The sequence below is a fragment of the Nilaparvata lugens genome, chromosome 10 (assembly GCF_014356525.2).
Source record: "Nilaparvata lugens isolate BPH chromosome 10, ASM1435652v1, whole genome shotgun sequence".
In the NCBI taxonomy this organism is placed as follows: domain Eukaryota; kingdom Metazoa; phylum Arthropoda; class Insecta; order Hemiptera; family Delphacidae; genus Nilaparvata; species Nilaparvata lugens.
In genome coordinates, this window is record NC_052513.1 from 21,119,771 (window position 1) to 21,138,228 (window position 18,458).

General features: G+C 35.5%; 1 protein-coding gene across 2 annotated transcripts in view; it reads left to right on the forward strand.

Annotated features, from left to right (window-relative positions):
- LOC111047221 overlaps positions 1-18,458 on the forward strand; it is a 161,844-nt gene that overhangs the window by 63,254 nt on the left and 80,132 nt on the right. For both annotated transcript variants that reach the window (XR_005572291.1, XM_039436533.1), the window contains exon 7: positions 17,777-17,838. Coding sequence is in view for 1 of the 2 variants with exons in the window: in XM_039436533.1 (XP_039292467.1) it covers positions 17,777-17,838 (62 nt within the window). In the remaining variant the exon portion in view is untranslated. The remainder of the gene's footprint in view (positions 1-17,776; positions 17,839-18,458) is intronic.

The window sequence follows — 18,458 nt, forward strand, 5'->3', positions numbered from 1 at the left end:
GTTCCAGTAGGTAAATCTGTTCATTATAATATGGATTCCAAATTTCACATGCATATTCTAACAGGCTTCTCACAATTGACTTATATAGAAGTATCAAAGGCTCTACATCACTGAAGGGCGAGCAAGTCCTCAGGATGAATCCCATATGCTGATTGGCTCTATTAACTGTGTACTCAACATGTGAGTTGAAAGAGAGAGGTCATAGCTGAATACCACCCCCAGGTCCTTGAACAATTCCACCCTTTCCAGAGGGATACCACTTATAGAATATATATTATTATGAGGAGCGGATTGCCGGGTGAGACTCATGAATTTGCATTTATCTACATTAATTTTTAACCCATTTGAATCACACCATCTGGACATATGATCAATATCTCTCTGCAAATTGTAGTAATCATTTAGATCCTTAATTTCTTTAAACAACTTTACATCATCTGCATACATGAGACAGGAAGAGCTGTTGATAACAGATGGAAGGTCATTAATGAATAAAATAAAAAGGAGTGGTCCCAGATTAGAGCCTTGAGGTACGCCTGATGGGCACTGAAAATATTTTGAATTGAAATGATGAATTTTTACATATTGAATTCTCGCCTCAAGATAACTCTGAATAAGATGAACTAAATTTTTACTGAATCCCAGTACTTCGAGTTTTCTAATCAGAAGTCGGTATGGTATCAAATGCCTTAGATAAGTCTGTGTAGATAACATCAGTACGCCCCCCACGATCCAAAGTCTGTGACACTTCATTACTGAATATCATGAGATTGGATACAGTGGAGCGACCAGGCAAAAATCCATGCTGTTCTGATGATATAATCTTCTTACTCTGTTCATAAATTATGGAATGAAGAATTTTTTCAAAAACTTTCGAAAAGCAATTTAAGATTGATATAGGTCTGTAATTTTTTATATTATTTCTATTTCCACTTTTAAAAACAGGAGTAACCCTCGCAATTTTCCATTTCGATGGAAATTTACCCGACCTTAGAGCTAAATTGAAAATGTATTCTAATTGCTTCAGCAGCACTGCAGCACAGCCTTTAACAATATAAGTGGGGATTGCATCAGGACCCTCAGAGCAGCCCGACCTCAGCCCATTGATGGCAGATAGGATATCATCACAAGAAACCATGCCAACGCTCCCATCTAGAAATGAGCACCCAGACATCTCCGGAAACTCCATCCGTGCATCAGGCGCGTCAGCCCCATAAACAGATTGAAAATACCAGGAAAACCCATTTACAATATCAGCCCCACAGTAGGACTCACCGTCCAGTGTCATGGTTGACTCTACAAAAGAAGTTTTCCTTCTCGAATTAACATATTTCCAGAAGTTTTTTACGTCATATCGCAAGCTATTCTGAATTCTATTGAGGTACGCCAGATGAGACAATGCAATTCTATTTTTTAGAGATGCTCTTAATGATTCAAATAGATCATCGTGATAAGGTGAAGTTCTTCTTTTTCTTGAGCATTTATTTTTAATTTTCAAATCAGATATAATATCAGACGTAAACCAAGGAGGATACTTATTGTTTGGAAATTTCATTTTCCTCCTTGGAATAAATTTTTTAAAATTATGGTCGAGTACTTCATAAAACCTATTAACTGCAGAGTCAACATCATCACAACTCAAAACGGAGTCCCAACTGCAGTCACGGAGACCACAATAGAGACCGAGAAAGTCCCGCTTGCAAAAGTCATAACTAAACTCGGGTGATCGGTTAGAGTCGAGCTCTGACGTCATCACTGAGTATGAGGCTTCCACACACAACGCAGGATGGTGACCATCTTCAGGGAGAAGTGGATCATCGCTTTTCATAACTTTAACTGGGAAATTACTTAACACAATATCCAAAGTTCTATCAAGCTCATTTTGCACAGAACTATAAGATATTAAATCATAAAATGACGTGAAGCTATTAAGGATTTTTGCTTTAGTTGATCCAGAAAACAGATTATAAGTATTAGAGATAATTTCAGGCAAATTAAAATCTCCAATTATCATTAAATTATTACTAAGTAATCCATTAAGAGATTCAATATAGTCACAGTAAGTAAGAAAAGTATTTGATGTTGTAGATGGTGGCAAATAAACAGCTGATATATGATAAAACGTTGAGTTCAATACAGTTTAATTCCTACTGAATCAAAACAATTCCCATTATTCTCGCAAAGCTCACTACAAAGCTCAGACTGCAATGATTTTCTCACTGCAATTAGAACTCCACCTCCCCTCTGACGACCATCACCCCCTCCCCTATCACTCCGATAGACAGTGTAGCGATCATCAAAAATTTCACATAATACAGTTGTTGCTAAGCTGGAGTGTATAGGGCATGTGAAAAAGCGTATGGGGTGTCGTCTCAGGAATTTGAAGAAGAGGTTGGGTAGTACCAAGCTATCAGATGGAAAAACAATAAAAGGAGCTGGTAGATTGACAGATGTAATAATTGACAAGCTGCAGGGATATTATGGAAAAGCAATCAGGGACAATATTCACAGTGCTGATGACATGAGGAAGGCTATTTGGGCAATTTATTACCACAGTATTTCAACCGATGAAGAGCCGAACCATTTCCTATGTCCTCCACCACCAGAGACATGGTGTAAATATCGGAAGGCCGAGGCAGAGAATGGAGTTCACAAGCATAGGCCTATTCCAAAGGCTGTGATGGAAGCAACTAGCCTATTTTCAAGGATCTGTCACACCCCAGTCTTCTGAAAAGATGTCTACATGGAAAAACTCAAAATGTCAATGAGAGTTTCAACAATGTGGTGTGGAATAGACTTCCAAAAAATGTTTTTATTGGGAGAAAAACATTGGAGTTGGGGGTTTATGATGCTGTGATAACATTCAATGATGGGAATATGAGAAGAGTGTCAGTTATGAAGGCAATGGGCATCAATGACATTGGAGTGAATACCCTAGAAGCACTGAAGAGCGCAGACCTGGTCCGGCTGAGGAAGGCAGAGCGAGCAGCAATGGTGGCAACCAAGGAGGCAAGAGTGAAGAGAAGGAGGAGTAAGCTGTCTTTAGAGGAGGGAGATGATCCAGATTACTCTTCTGGAGCATTTTGATGTGAGTAATTTATCATTACATCATTTTTAGTTTCAATTCTATGCAATGTTTTTCATTTTTATTGATTTCCCAGAAAACATATTTTTCAGTACTTAGGTACACTTATTCAGGAAACCATTAAAGATAGAGGGTTGTGCTTCACACAACATGTTTATATGATTGATATCTTACTATCTTACTCCTGTAGTAAAATGAGGAGGATAGGATAAAACATGTTTAGAAAAAAAAAATAGTACAATTTTGGGCGGAAAAAATGGTCAAGACAGAAAAAAATCATAACTTCTGAAATATTGGAGGTAGGGACATGAATTTACCACAGTAGGTTGATTTTATGGTGATAAAGAAGCATACAAAAATTCAGAGTCCTGCCTCCATTAGTTTTTGTGTAATTGGTACCAAAAAACTGGTAATCTAACATGGGAGGTATAGGCGACTTGGACTCCCCTTAAACAATTTCGATTAAATTTTAATTATTCAGTATGATGAATGGAGGGTATTTTTAAAACTTCAGAAGTGTCCGTTGTGGAATCTGTGTGCAAAAAATGAGGAAATTCGGCCAGAATTTAACTTGACGAAAGAAATGGGTTATTAAAACGGCCAAATAGCTGTTGTTGCTTTTCCTAATGTAAAAATATATTTCATAGAAGTAAGGCGCTTTTCCCATGAATCAATTATTCCCAAAAATTAGTTGTGTTACCAGAGAAAATAAAAGATAGCTTTCGATAAAAATATTGGAGAAAATGCATAACAGTTCGCTGATATTCACTTGAAACTGTCAGTATACCTCATTAATAGCATCAATGCTCCCCATTCAAATAATGCTGACACATTGATGTGAATCTTACTATAATTTGTTCACATTAGATCAGATGGAGATAAGATGATAGCTATTGTTTCGATTTCAAAATTATTATGATTGCCATTTTTGCTTTTTATGCCAGCTGTTATTAGTTTCGATTTCAATAAATTATGTTTGACATTTTCGCTATTTATACCTGTTGTTATTATAATGTGAAATGAGTTCTCATTAAATGAAATCATGATCATTGAAATCAATTATACTAAGCAAACAATTTTTGTTTAGATATGTGTGTTTGCGGATATGTATGTATGTCTGACGGATCTCAAAAATGCCTCTAACATTTTTTTATTGAATCAGGAATAGAGTACGTTTGCGATAAAAAAAGTATTTTGGAACAGGTCTCAACCTTGGGAAAAATTGCTGAAGCTCTATCACAAAGGATTATTGGTCCCTCAAGAAGCAGCTGATCAAAAAAAGTTTCAATACTCTGTTGAAAACGTGAGAAAGAAAGTGTAAGCAAGTGAAAAAGATTAGTTGATGTTAGCTGTGTTCAAGTGATAATAGCTGTAGTTGTGTTACCAAATTTAGCGATCTTATTTTAAAACATTGCAGTATTCATGGAACATCTGGAAGAATAGGTACAGAAAGTGACCGGATGATAGCAAAAAAAATTTGAATTTGATCTCTCCAAACATATGGTAGTTTAATTGATGTTAATTGTGAGGTGATAGAAATGCGAATAATTTCTTCAGCTTCTGTTGTATTGGTTCCTCTGTTGCTCTATGTTTCTACGCAGCCATGGCCTTGAGAGAGCCATTTTTCCTGTATTTAGAAAAAAAACATAATATTCCATCAGCTGGTCCTATTTCCTTTCATCCTATACTATTAAACGAGCAATTTCTGTTTATATTTTTAGATGTTCAGATGTTTGGATGTTTAAATAGTTAGATTCACTGTGATTAGATAGAACATTTCTGTATGAACTATGAATGATATTATAATTTCTTCTTTTGTAATAAATTTTTATGCTTTTGTACTCCAGAGATAAGCTCGGTCCCCGATATCGATGTCATTACATGACACAAGACAAACCTATTGATATTTATATCAATGAATCACGAGTAAATACCAAAGTTCCCAATTTAAATAGAAATTAAATCAGGTTACATGTTAATTTACATTCAAATTTTCATCTCTGAGCTTTTGATTTCAAGCTAAGATTAAAGAAAGAAATCATATAATGATATAGTAAATAATCAAAGTGATCGAATAAACTCTATTCAGAATTATTCAAATTAACATTAAAATGTCCACTTGAAAATTCTTACTTCAATATTTATGGTAGTAAAGTTTAGGACATGATAAATCAGCCACATTAAATGTTAGACTAATTATTATGAATGGACTCTTATTTATAAATGGACTAAGATGGTTTCTGACCAGAAATTTCAATAGGGGGGCTAATAGTTATTAATTTTTTCAGCCATACAATTTTTGAACAATTGATGAAAAAAATTCGTGTTGATTATGAGCTGATAGAGCATCAAATTATCTTCAATTTGATGTATATTTTCACTATTTTACACATTTCCCTACGACTGTTGCAGCAGTTTTAGTGTCAAGAGTGAAATTTTCTGTTCAGCAACAATAGATCAGTTGACAATGAAATTTTGAGGAAATGTTTGGAACACAATTTTTGACTCTGCCGCTTTGTTGAGACTAGTTTGAAGGGTAGCATATCAAAAATTCCAACCCCTACATCATTTGCTGAAGGGATGAGGGTGGTTTAAGAGTTGCATTTTCCACTTATTACATACATGCTTATATCTTGGAAACAATGTGTTTTATTGACATTATAAACTACATAAAAATGAAGCTTAATAAATTTCCTACACGTTTTGTCTTCTTCTTCATGTGCCATCTCCATGGCGGAGGTTGGCTATCATGATGGCAATTTTCACCCTGCTTACAGCTGACTTGAAAAGTTCATTTGAGGTGCACTTGAACCAATCCCTTAAATTGCGCAGCCAAGATATCCGTCTTCGCCCCACTGACCTCCTACCTGTTATTTTGCCTTGCATAATGAGGTGCAATATTCCATACTTGTGTCCTCTCCTCTATGGGTAAGTGAGGAAATGCCGGATGAATGGAAAAGAGGAATAATTTGTCCTATTTTTAAGAAAGGACAAACTCATGTGCAATAATTATAGGGGAATAACACTGCTCAACATAGCCTATAAAATCTTCTCCACAATTAATTTCAAGCGAGTGACGTTATAATGCAGAGGAAGAACTCAGTGAAGTTCAGTGTGGGTTCAGAAACAACAGAGGGACAACGGGCCACAGGCCCGGCCCCAGGGGTGGGCGGACCGGGCGGCCGCACAGGGCGGCAGATTTTTGGGGGCGGCAAATTTTAAGGAACGGAAAATTTTAAAATGCAAATAAATAATAAATTCATTGTGAATAGTAAAATTTTATAAGAAGCTTTTCCATACTCAAGCTAATGAAGTCATATATCTAAAATCAACAATGTCCCAGGAACGTCTGAGTGGTCTAGCGAACATAAAATAGCTCAGTCCCTAGATCTTGAAGAACTGGAGAAGGAATTTTTCTATGCAAAGTTCAGACGAGTTCTACTAATTAAACAAGTGTGTTGAACAAACTCGTGTTGTAGCAATTGTAGTTTTGATTACTTAGCGAGTTAAATAGGCCCAATAATCTGTTGCAGTCTCTTGATTTAGAACTACCGTCTTGATTATGTTTTCTAATTGTGTACCATATCTGTTCCGAACATAAAAATAGTTTAATCAGATACTTTGTGTTACTGTCCTAGTCCAGTCAATTAAAGATTATAGAATGAAAAGTTTGGAACACAATTTCCAACTCCACAGCTCTTCCAAGGATAGTAAGAGGATTAACTTATCAAAAGTCCTCACCCTTACCCCATGTGCTAAAGTGGTGGGGGTGGTTTGAAAGTACCATTTTTTAATTTTTCTGAATTGACGGATTCCTTCAGCGAATAGATCCCCGATAGGAGGTTGGTCTTTGGTGATTATCATGTACTTTGTCTTTTTAGAATTTAGACTCAAACCACCTACTTTGCTTGCAGTAATGACACTGTTCAGCATCCTCTGGAGATCTTCCATATTTTCTGCCAGCAGCACAGTGTCATCCGCATACCTTAGGTTGTTGATAGGTGTGCCATTAACTCTTATACCTCCAGTTTTATCTTCTAGGGCCTTGCTGATGATTCTTTCGGAATCAATGTTGAGAAGGAGTGGTGAAAGCACACAGCCCTGACGAACCCCTCGTTTGATTTCCAGCTCTTCACTCAACTCAGATTGCACCCGTACTGTGGCCTATTGGATATAATACAGGTTCCTTATAAGGCGGAAGTCACGAGCATCCAATTGCATTCCTTTGAGGATATCTAGTAGCTTGTTATGTTGCACCTTATCAAACGCCTTGTTATAATCAATAAAACAAGCAAATACTGGCTGATTTACATCCAGTCATCGCTGCAAAATTACGTTAAAAGCAAAAAGAGCCTCTCGTGTCCCCAAACCATTCCTGAAGCCGAATTGTGTATCAGATAAGTTCTCTTCAAGCTTTTCAGAAACTCTCCGGTGTATTATTTTGAGGAATGTTTCCATTGTGTGGCTCATGAGGCTTATCATGCGATAATCTTGACACTTTCTAGCATTCGTCTTCTTTGGGAGAGGTATAAAAATTGACTTCAGCCATTCAGTAGGAATCATACCAGTTTTGTAAATCTGATTATATAAATGTGTGAGTATTTTCACATAATCATCGTCAATGAGTTTGAGAATTTCTCCAGGGAGTTCGTCTGGACCTACAGCCCTTCCACTTTTGATGTTTTTTTATGGCAAATTCAACTTCACTTTTTAATATATCTGGTCCAGAATCTTCACTATTATGACAGCAGAGGAGCTCCCTTTCGTCATTGAAAAGTTCCTGTATGTATACTTCCTATGACTTCAATTGATCTTTCACATCTATAATTATCTTCCCATTATCATCAGTTGAATAGTATCTGCTTTTATTCTGCATTCCAGTGAACTGTTTTATTTTCTTATGCATGTTATGAGAGTCATTTAAGCGTTCTAAGTTTTCTATTTCATCACATTTTTGTTCCAACCATGCCTCCTTCTCTTTTCTACATTTGTATCGAATTTCGTTATGTATTCTTTTGTATCTTTGCTTGTCAACAGTTTTGAATTTCCGACGTTCTTCCATGCGATTGAGTATATCCTCTGTCATCCACTGCTTGCTCCTCTGTGTCCTTTGGCAGTTTAGATAATTCCTACTTGGCTGTAGTAAAGCCGTCTTAAATTCCCTCCATATTGTTTCAGGCTCGACCACTCCACATATCTCATCATCTATAGATTGCTTTCCATTAATTTCCCGATAAAGTCTTGATTTTAGGTTGACATTTTTGAGCTTCATGGTGTCTATCTTAATGTGTGTATTTGATGGTTTTGTTTTTTTAATCTAACTTTTATCTTTGCCACCAAAAGATTGTGATTGGAGTGAACATCAGCACCAGGATATGTCTTAGCACTTTTAATTGCATTTCTATACCTCTGGTTAATCATAATATAGTCAATCTGGTTCCGAATAGTTCTCTCTTCTGAGTCCTGAGGTGATTTCCAAGTATAAAGTCGTCTTTTGGGTAGTTCGAAAAGGGTATTTGTGATAACCATATTGTTCTCCTGGCAAAATTGAAGAAGGCGATCTCCTCTCTCATTTCGTTCTCCCAGTCCAAAGCGATCAGTCCATTGGTTATGTTGACCTTCCCCAATCTTTGCATTCAGGTCACCCATGACTATAGTAACATCATGATGTTTTATAACCTCCATCACACTATGTAGATTTTCATAGAACTTTTCTATTATCTCATCCTCTTTTTCTGCGGTTGGAGCATAGACTTGGATCAGATTCATTGTGAAAACGTCCAAATTCAACTGAAGAAGCATTACTCTGTCTGACAATGGTTGAAAGTTTTCAACTGCCTTTTTGATGGATTGGTCAGTAATTACAGCTACACCATTGAGGTTTGAGCTTTCTGAACTACCTGAGTAATAAACAGTCTTATCCAGAACGTCTCTCTGTCCGTTATCCTTCCATCTGCACTCACTGACACCCATCACCTCAGTCTATTCATTTCCTGGATAACATTGTGCACCTTACCAATTTCAAGCGTACTTCTTACGTTTCAAGTATCTATTCTCAATTTACTTTTGAGGGTTTTTATCTTAGAAGCATTCATCAAAATCCTCGTCCCCGGAGATCCGATTGGGGGACTTGAGTCTCCAGACAATTTGATTTTGATGCCTGCCATCATGATTTTACTAGGGCAAATCACATTGATCTTTAATGTAGCGGTCACCCGATGCCATCTACATTCTTATGCTATTTACCATTTAAACTGGTTTATCCGCCTTTGGTGCCGATTTCTCAACCCCAGGACAAAAGGGAGCCCTTCCACTGCTGGTACATCCACATGAAGCTGTTCTCCAGCAGAGGTCGCTTTAGCCGACGATTACTCAGCCTCCTTAGTCGCCTCTTACGACAGGCATGGAGTTATACCATGAGAGTATTCTCACCCCCCCCCCTCCTCCAACAGGGGGTTTTGTCTGGTAGCGGTTTTTGATAAATCCGATACTTTTCGAGATATTTATGTTTTAAAGTGATGCATTTTCGAAAAACGAGTTTTTCTTTAATTTTTTCGCTCTTTTAAGTCTTTCAATTTTTTAATAATCGATGAAACAATAAATTGCTTATTACGAGATTGTAGAGCATTGAATTATCTTTCATTTCATGTATAATTCGACTATTTCACGCATTAACATACAACAGTTGCAGCAGTTTTACTTTTGAGTGTCAAATCTCAAGATTTGCAACAAGTGACTTTCTTCGCATATCACACTATTCTGTCATCATAATTTGGCAGTGTGTTTCAGTATGAACATCCATATTGAGTACCTATTGGAACGTCTGCGGAACTAAACAAGAGGAGTTTTTCTAAACTTTCCAAAAAACAAAGACACTCAAAACTAAAATTGCTGCAACACCTCTACCAGACAAAACGTGTAGGAGATTTATTAAGCTTCATTTTTATGTAGTTGATAATGTCAATAGAACACATTGTTTCCAAGATATAAGCATGTATGTAATAAGTGGAAAATGCAACTATTAAACCACCCTCACCCCTTCAGCAAAATGATGTAGGGGTTGGATTTTTTAATATGCTACCCTCCAAACTAGTCTCAACAAAGCGGAAGAGTCAAAAATTGTGTTCCAAACATTTCCTCCAAATTTTCATTGTCAACTGATCTTTTGTTGCTGAACAGAAAATTTCACTCTTGACACTAAAACTGCTGCAACAGTCGTAGGGAAATGCGTAAAATAGTGAAAATATACATCAAATTGAAGATAATTTGATGCTCTATCAGCTCATAATCAGCACGAATTTTTTTCATCAATTGTTCAAAAATTGTAAGGCTGAAAAAATTAATAACTATTAGCCCCCCTATTTAAATTTCTGGTCAGAAACCATCCCCAATATTCACACAACATATCCCCAAAGTTTCATGCCGTTCTGTCAAGTAGTTTTTGAGTCAAAGAAAGTACAAACAAAGTAACTATCAAACTAACACACAAACAGACATTCATTTTTATATAAATTATAGAGATCAATTTCATCAGTTCATTACTACATAGCTCATTAGCTCATAGTCTCAAGATTACTAGAAAACAACAAATTATAAGTTTCAAAATTCTTCCGATGGAATTTTTCACTTGTTTAACTTCCATCACTCAACCATCGTGGATTGAGAAAGCAAAGAATATTATCTAAAACAGCTATTGGAAAAACGTTGCAGAAAATTTTCACAGGGGAATATGCATGAAAAGGTTGAGGAAAGGTGCCGAAAATTATGAATGTAGTGACGGTTCTGTGGATGGGGATGCATTAGAGGAAAAGTGGAGTGTGGAGTTGAGAAGAGACAGATGCAGGAAAATACATTTCTGAAGTAGCATGAAGGAGAATGTGAGAGATGAGAAAAGAGAAGGAAGAGTACAACAAGCTGAAATAGACATGTTCTGCACTGTAGCATGGACTTGCTCATTCCTGTCTAGAAAACTATATAAGAAATCAACAGCGCAGGAGAATGTCAAGAAGTTATGTCAGTTCTCACTGCTGCTCCAGATAGCATCGAGCCATAAATCAAGAGCAGCCCAAGAAGCTGAATTCCATTTGTTGATCGATCGCTGAAAATGGGCCAGATGAAAAGTATTATATTGTTTCACACTGTCAAGTTTTCCAATGATTTCCTCTTCCGAGAAAATCTCGGGCCTCTGGTTGACGACTCCAGGCAATACGAATTCCGATTTGGAAAGGCCTTCTCCAATCAGTGATTCATCCCTTCTCAATTTGATAGGGGAGTGAATCAGAACTTTAGACGGTAATAGATATCTTGAACAGTTTATCCATCCTCATCTGAGCTTCTGTTTCTGATACTGTAAACGGTTGAACTCCGTCATCCTTATATTTCTGCCAGATGGAAGATGATTACACTACGTTGGAAATGGGAGTAACTTAGTTTACAGGTAGCTAGCTCATAGCTAGAACTGTTGGAACTGTATATTTTTTTATTAGAGAATGCTGTATTTTTTTCTCGTGGCGAGATGGAAAACAATTCTTGTGTAATGTCCTTTCCTCAGAAATCATGGAATCCATGATGAGGTACACATGATAAACATGTGCATTCATTTAAATTTGAAGAAATTGGCATTTTTGAACAAGGGTTTTTCTGGAGATGAGAATGATTCGAAAAATATCATCAAACAATCCATATGTCTCACGAAATCAAACGAAAGCATTGCTTTCTTACTGTCTTTATCATAATTTTCTTACACCACTGCTTTCAATGCTTACAGCTTTCAGACTGCCAAATAATATAAGTGTGTAAAATTTCTCATTCACTTTCGATTCACAATGATAGTATTCTCCTCACGAGCCTATTTTCGTGAACAAAAATTGAGGAAAAACTCATGTAAGTGTTGGGACATGCGGAGAAGAAGACGTTCCAAGTTTTGCTCCTGCTTCACAAAAGCACATGACATTCTCCACCTCCACCTCATCTCCTTCAACTCATCTTCAGTAAGAATTTTCTCGTCTTCCATCTGATTGTCATATTGAATATTTCTAATGAACTTCAATCAAATATTGTAAAGTTCTTGAGATTCTTGAGCTTCACAGTGTTTAATTTCAACTTCTGTAGCATTTGACATATTGACTGATTGCATCCCTAAAATTATACCTTGAAGAATTTTGTAAACAGTTGAGTAAAGGAAACAAATTCCAATACCGAGTACGAACCATAATCTTATCAAAGGCATATAAACAACAGTTATCTGACCTAGAAAGGCTGCACTTAGCGAATTAAATATAGTATATTCTTTGGAAATTTATTAATAAAACATATTATTCATAGTGTTTATCATTTTGAATGCTAGTCCATATATTTTGAGGTTGGAAATAAACCAGTTACCTAACCCCAAATAAATCAAGGCTTGCTTGTACCAACAACTTGTCAATTAAGAAGGCAGCTTGCTCAATAATCATTCGTGACAGCTATATATAATTGAATTTTATCTTCAAATATCACAATTTGTATGCCGAATAGGCCCAAGTATTTTATTCAATAGCTGTAATGAAACTATATTTATTTGTAAAATTTTTATATAGTTTGGTTATGTGTAGTAATTTGGGATTGACATTTAATCACATCAAAAACAATATAAACAAAAGAAATATTTATTACTACTGTTACAAGCATGTGTATTATTATATGTATTTATACTTTTACTTTATTTTATAAAAATTACGTTTATAATTCACAAATATACGTATTAGCTATTTGAAGCTCACAAAATTAGCGCCAGCACAAGTTCTTTTGAATTGCTCAACCTATTTCCTCATTTAACAAATAATGTATATCATTGTTGACGTAATTATATTGTTTATTTTTGTATTAAAGGAACCTTCTAATAATTTAGAACAACATATAATATGAAATTTTTCTCATTAAAAGCTTTAAAGTTGGATCTATTTATACTACTCAATTGGCGCATTTGTTACGTCATGGGATCTGACCAATCCCGAATTAGTATGCAAATTTGGAGAGTAATAATTTCTGAGAAGAAACCCAGGTGGAAATTGGAAGAGGGGAACTCGAGGCCATTTTTGACAAATCACCAGTAGGATACAGACCTGGTCCACATCCTAAATTTTTTAAAGCTTTAATTCCTGTTTTAATGTAATTTAATCTTTGTTCTTTCTGTTTTAAAAGTTGTTCTAAAGTTCCTATAATCATATGTGATACTATCAGGGTACCCGTGCTTCGCTACGGGAATTGAATTATCAGATTACTTTTGTAAAATATTTATAACCTGAATTCTACCAAAGCCGTTATAATCGTTTTTGAGATCCATCATACAAACAAAAATTGCTTGCAGTATATAACTTGAATATTAAATTAATATAGTCTCGTCACTGTCATAGAATTTTGTATCCGAAAAGGTGCTCTCCCTCGATGAAAATTTTTTATGTATAGGACCGTTTTAAGTTCCATTCGAATATATTTCTATCATACTTAGTTACCCAAAAATCGTTGTCAGTGAGTGTGATGATTAGTTGCGTTGCAATCACCTCAGTTTGAACAACACATTCAACTCTGTTGAAATATACATTCAACTGCGTATTTTAAAAAGCAATCAAAAGTTAGCGATGCCTTATGGTGTCACCCAGTTGCTCTTATGCACTCATCTTGACATCAGCGAATATTTTTATTGAATCATGCAATGTTTTCAAATTATATTGCTAAATGTTATAACCACAGCCAATAGTTTTCTCTTTTCCTCTCTTTAGTTTTCAAGAAACGATGGAAATTTCTGATTCAATAAGCTGCCACTTGGATGATCAATTTTTCCTCTCAAGTTATCTCAGATATGAGACTCAGCTCAAATTTTTGTATTACGGACCTACTATTTGCTAGGAGCATCTTATGATCTGCCCTTTATTGGTAATAAATAAAGAAATTAGGCCACAGCTTGGCATGAAAAATATTGAGTCTAATCATTTGAATTATTAATTGATGTGTTCGAAGTGCTTTGTAAAATAGTAGACTAATTGCAGCGAATTTTGTGGAATATTGGGCGGGGCTTAAGAGTCGACCTCGACTTTATCCATTGGCATTGTGTGGGGAGCATTGATGCTATTAATGAGGTATACTGACAGTTTCAAGTGAATATCAGCGAACTGTTATGCATATTCTCCAATATTTTTATCGAAAGCTACCTTTTATTTTCTTTGGTAGCACAACTAATTTTTGGGAATAATTGATTCATGGGAAAAGCGCCTTACTTCTATGAAAGATATTCTTACATTAGGAAAAGCAACAACAGCTATTTGGCCGTTTCAATAAGTAACCCATTTCTTTCGTCAAGTTAAATTCTGGCCGAATTTCCTCATTCTTTGCACACAGATTCCACAACGGACACTTCTGAAGTTTTAAAAATATCCTCCATTCATCATACTGAATTATTAAATTTTAATCGAAATTGTTTAAGCTGTTCACGCGATCTGTCAGATATACAGACAGAATTAGTTTTGATAGAATAGGATCAATTGATTTTCTTATGAACATAAAAATTTTCTATACTTCAGGAATAGAAATAAAAATATTCATTCTTATATTTAAATTCTAATATTTATAAATCTGATCACCATTTTTGAAATTATTGAACACAACATGTTTTGGCTATAAATAATGCCATTATCAAGTGATTGGGAAATAAATAATAATATAATATTCTCAGGAATAGCTCTGATTGAAGTAGCAGTGCCCAATAAATTTTTCCGCGATAAATGCATTTCAATCTTCAACTTGGCATACCTAACAAAGTTAACTCAACTCAATGCCAACCTGACAAAATTATTAATTTGGTTACCGTACCACTTCACAACTGTTTCGAAGAGGTACTCTCTCTAGATTATAGTTCTACATTAACATATGGTATGGACATTTCAATTATAATCAAGAGATTGGAACAAGAAGAATATACATGCTAAAAGACGAACTTTAAACCCTTGAAAACCTCTCTTAGAGTTGAAATATCGCCAAAAGATTTCTTAGTGAGCACCTAGAACTTATACGGAAGCTATATTTCAAGTTTTGTTGCAATCCGTCCAGTAGTTTTCCAAAAATCGTGATCAGTGAGTCAGTGAGTCAGTTAGTCAGTGAGATAAGAATTTTATAATCTAGATTAATTTTTGCGAATTCATTCAAAGAGTCCCTAAAATTTAAATAGTGAGGTCTGATTGACGATTTTCGCCATCCATTCTTTCTCAACTGACACATATCGATCGTGCAAGACAGGACCTGCTTTATAGTAGTCAGATATTGTTGAGTATTATAAGTATTATTAGATCGCTATTCCATCTGGCGGTAGATGGTAGTCGATATTCATATCTATTAAAAACATTTTGTTGGAGATATTCTCCCAAATCAAATAAGATCAACTGCCGTCAACCAAACCATATCGAGGTGTATTGGATCCAGCATTGACAACCAGCTAATTCTCCAAAGGGAGGTAATTGATCGCATAGACAGCACCAATATAAAACTCGGTACTCGAAGCATCTTCTATTTTGGTTCGTCACTTTGCAACATAAAAAACCTATAGTATTTGTCAGAAACCTGGTTCGCATGGATTTGCCATTTGGTTTGTTGTCTTGTGCGGTCTAATATCTCCTCCAACTGTAAAACAGGTATTAGATTTAAGTATTCTGGCTATTATTTAGTGAGTGGATTCATTCCGAATTTCAAATCTCTGCCTAGTCCTGGCAACAGCATTGATTATAACAGGCAGATTCAAATTGAACTGCATATTAGTATCGAATCAAATTTAATTCTACTCTATCGTATTTCCAACCACAGCATTATTGCAGAAAATTATCTTCGGCTACTTTGTAGACCATCAACCCACTGATTCAGGAAATTATCTTTTCAAATCGATCTTTTACTATATACCGTTCCTTCTGCCCATATCACACAGCTCCGTCGCTGTCTATGCCTTCGCAAAGCCGTGCAAATGTCAACATAACCGATATTTTCAACACACGTTTTCATAACCTTAAAGTGTATAATCATTCTTTTTAGTGTTATCCATGACCCCCCCCCCCAAGGAGCAGGACATTACAAGCATATAAAATATCTCATCTGCAGAATAGGTGAACTGAAATATTATTATGGATGAAATATTTTGAAAGATTCAGCAATACTTACTGTATTTTCAGTTTCCAGTTTTAATGATATGGCTCACTCGTTCAAGAGAGTTTTCCATTCGATAAATATTGCTACTCCGCAACTGCATATGGAGCTAGCAATATTTTCTTGTCTCCGAACCCAATATCTATCAATACAAAGTGACACACATATATTTTGGCACATATAATACCGCAAATGTTTGTGTGTTTGGTGCGGTGGGACATATATATTCTCACGAAAGGATTACCGACTTTATCGACCGCGTAACAAGAAATGGTTGGTTGTTTCTGGACGCAACTCGTAGTGAAAAATTCTGCTTCATCCATCAAAATGTCAGGCGGATTCATTTCGGCTCGGACGCTTTGGCTTCTCCTATTCGCCTCATCCATAACCAACTGCGAATGAGTTGTTATTAACTCTAAAAGCTTCCAACAGGAAGTCACAGTTGACAAGCTCATTTCCGCATTTGCTGAAAGCTGGCCTCTGTTCCTGGTTCCGAGGTGATAACAGCGGCAATTGCTATTCCCTACGCGTGACAATGCTTGACAATTGTCAGGGAACGATGTAGAATCTAAATAGTAATCAGGAGTTATCCAGATTTCCAATGACGCTGGGATCATAAATATCATCGGACAGCTTGGAATAAATTGTGTTGGTCAATTTTGAAGCGGGGAGAAACTCTAAAAAGACACTCGTTGATTAATCGTATTATGTAGTAGCCTATCTTTTATCTATCTAAAAATTCGCTCAAGAATGATGTTAATGAGTATTCGTATTGTGAATATATTTTGTTTATGACACTCTTCCTTCATAGAAAATACTCTTTCCCTCTGTCAAGTATCTTGCATCTCTAAAAATTTCCGTTGACGGATGAGTTTGAACGAATTTACTTCCGTAAATTCAGAATTCGTTTAATGTAGACTATGTGGAATAAGTTTCTGGAATAACATTTTTAGTGAAAGTGTATTTGGTTCATTGATCAACTTAAATTTGACTAATGAGGGATGATTGGTAAGACCAAATTCAGGAATGGAAGTGGTTCTGGGTGATAGGATATAATCAATCCCAAATAATATTTGCTTTCCTCTTCTATTTGTTGAACTTTATGACTGACCATAATGAGCAGTTTTGAACAGAATAAAAGTATATAGATAAAAATTGAAATCAAAATACTCTTTTTAAAATTATTTGTTCACAACATGTTTCGGCTATATGACGCCATTATCAAGTTATTATTGACTTCATAACGAAACATGATGTGAATGAATAATTTCAAAAAGGGTACTTAGATTTATATTTTATACAATAGTAGCCCTGAAGAAAAAAATATAGAATAAAAGTATTATGAAGAGTGTCGATTCATTGCATGGACATGGATCAAAGAGAAATTTACACAATTCCCATTTAAGCCTATCACATTTGTTGAGTAGCATGTGTACACTTATATATGTAAAAGGATACCTTCAAGTTAGATCAACCAAAGAGTTTATTACATTTTGAATAGAATATGAATTTTGTTTTCTTTTGCAGATCGCAAAGTACCTGAGAGGCAGGATCTCCAGCTTTGAAGCTCTGAAGATATTAAATATTTCGTGAGTAATATGTTTCAAAAATATATTATTTTACCCCATAATACCTCTATCAACCCGCGTTTGTGTGTTCTTCATTGTAATGTTCTCTCATGCTCAGATGATATTGTGAACTTATCGTTTATACTTCATTCAATAATTTATTGAGAGTTCTAATTCAATGAAACAAGTTCAACAACGTTAATGAATAATTATGGTCATTCTGATCGAATATGACGTATAAGTTAATAGAGTCAAAACAATTTGTTGTTGTAACGTAGGAAGAACTTGCTATACTGTTGGTATGTTGTGATATGATTAGATAAACCATTCCTGAAAATCTGCAACCAAAACGGATTCTGTTGGGGGATCATGATATATAAGTGTAGAATAGTGAGAATGATTCGAGCTATTGGATTTTCAATCAACAAAGCGTTCTAATTGATATTCCAATAGGATTTCCTTTTTCCGGATATTTATATGAACGTATATTTACATGTGCTTGTTTCAGGCACACAGGTTGACTCAACTATATTTTTCACTCGGAAGGGGTTTTGAAAAAGATTGGAGAGTATTCAGGAGATAGAAAGAGAAACAAATATTGAGAGTGTAATAGTGAAAACGGTGAAAGAAAATCGCTAGAA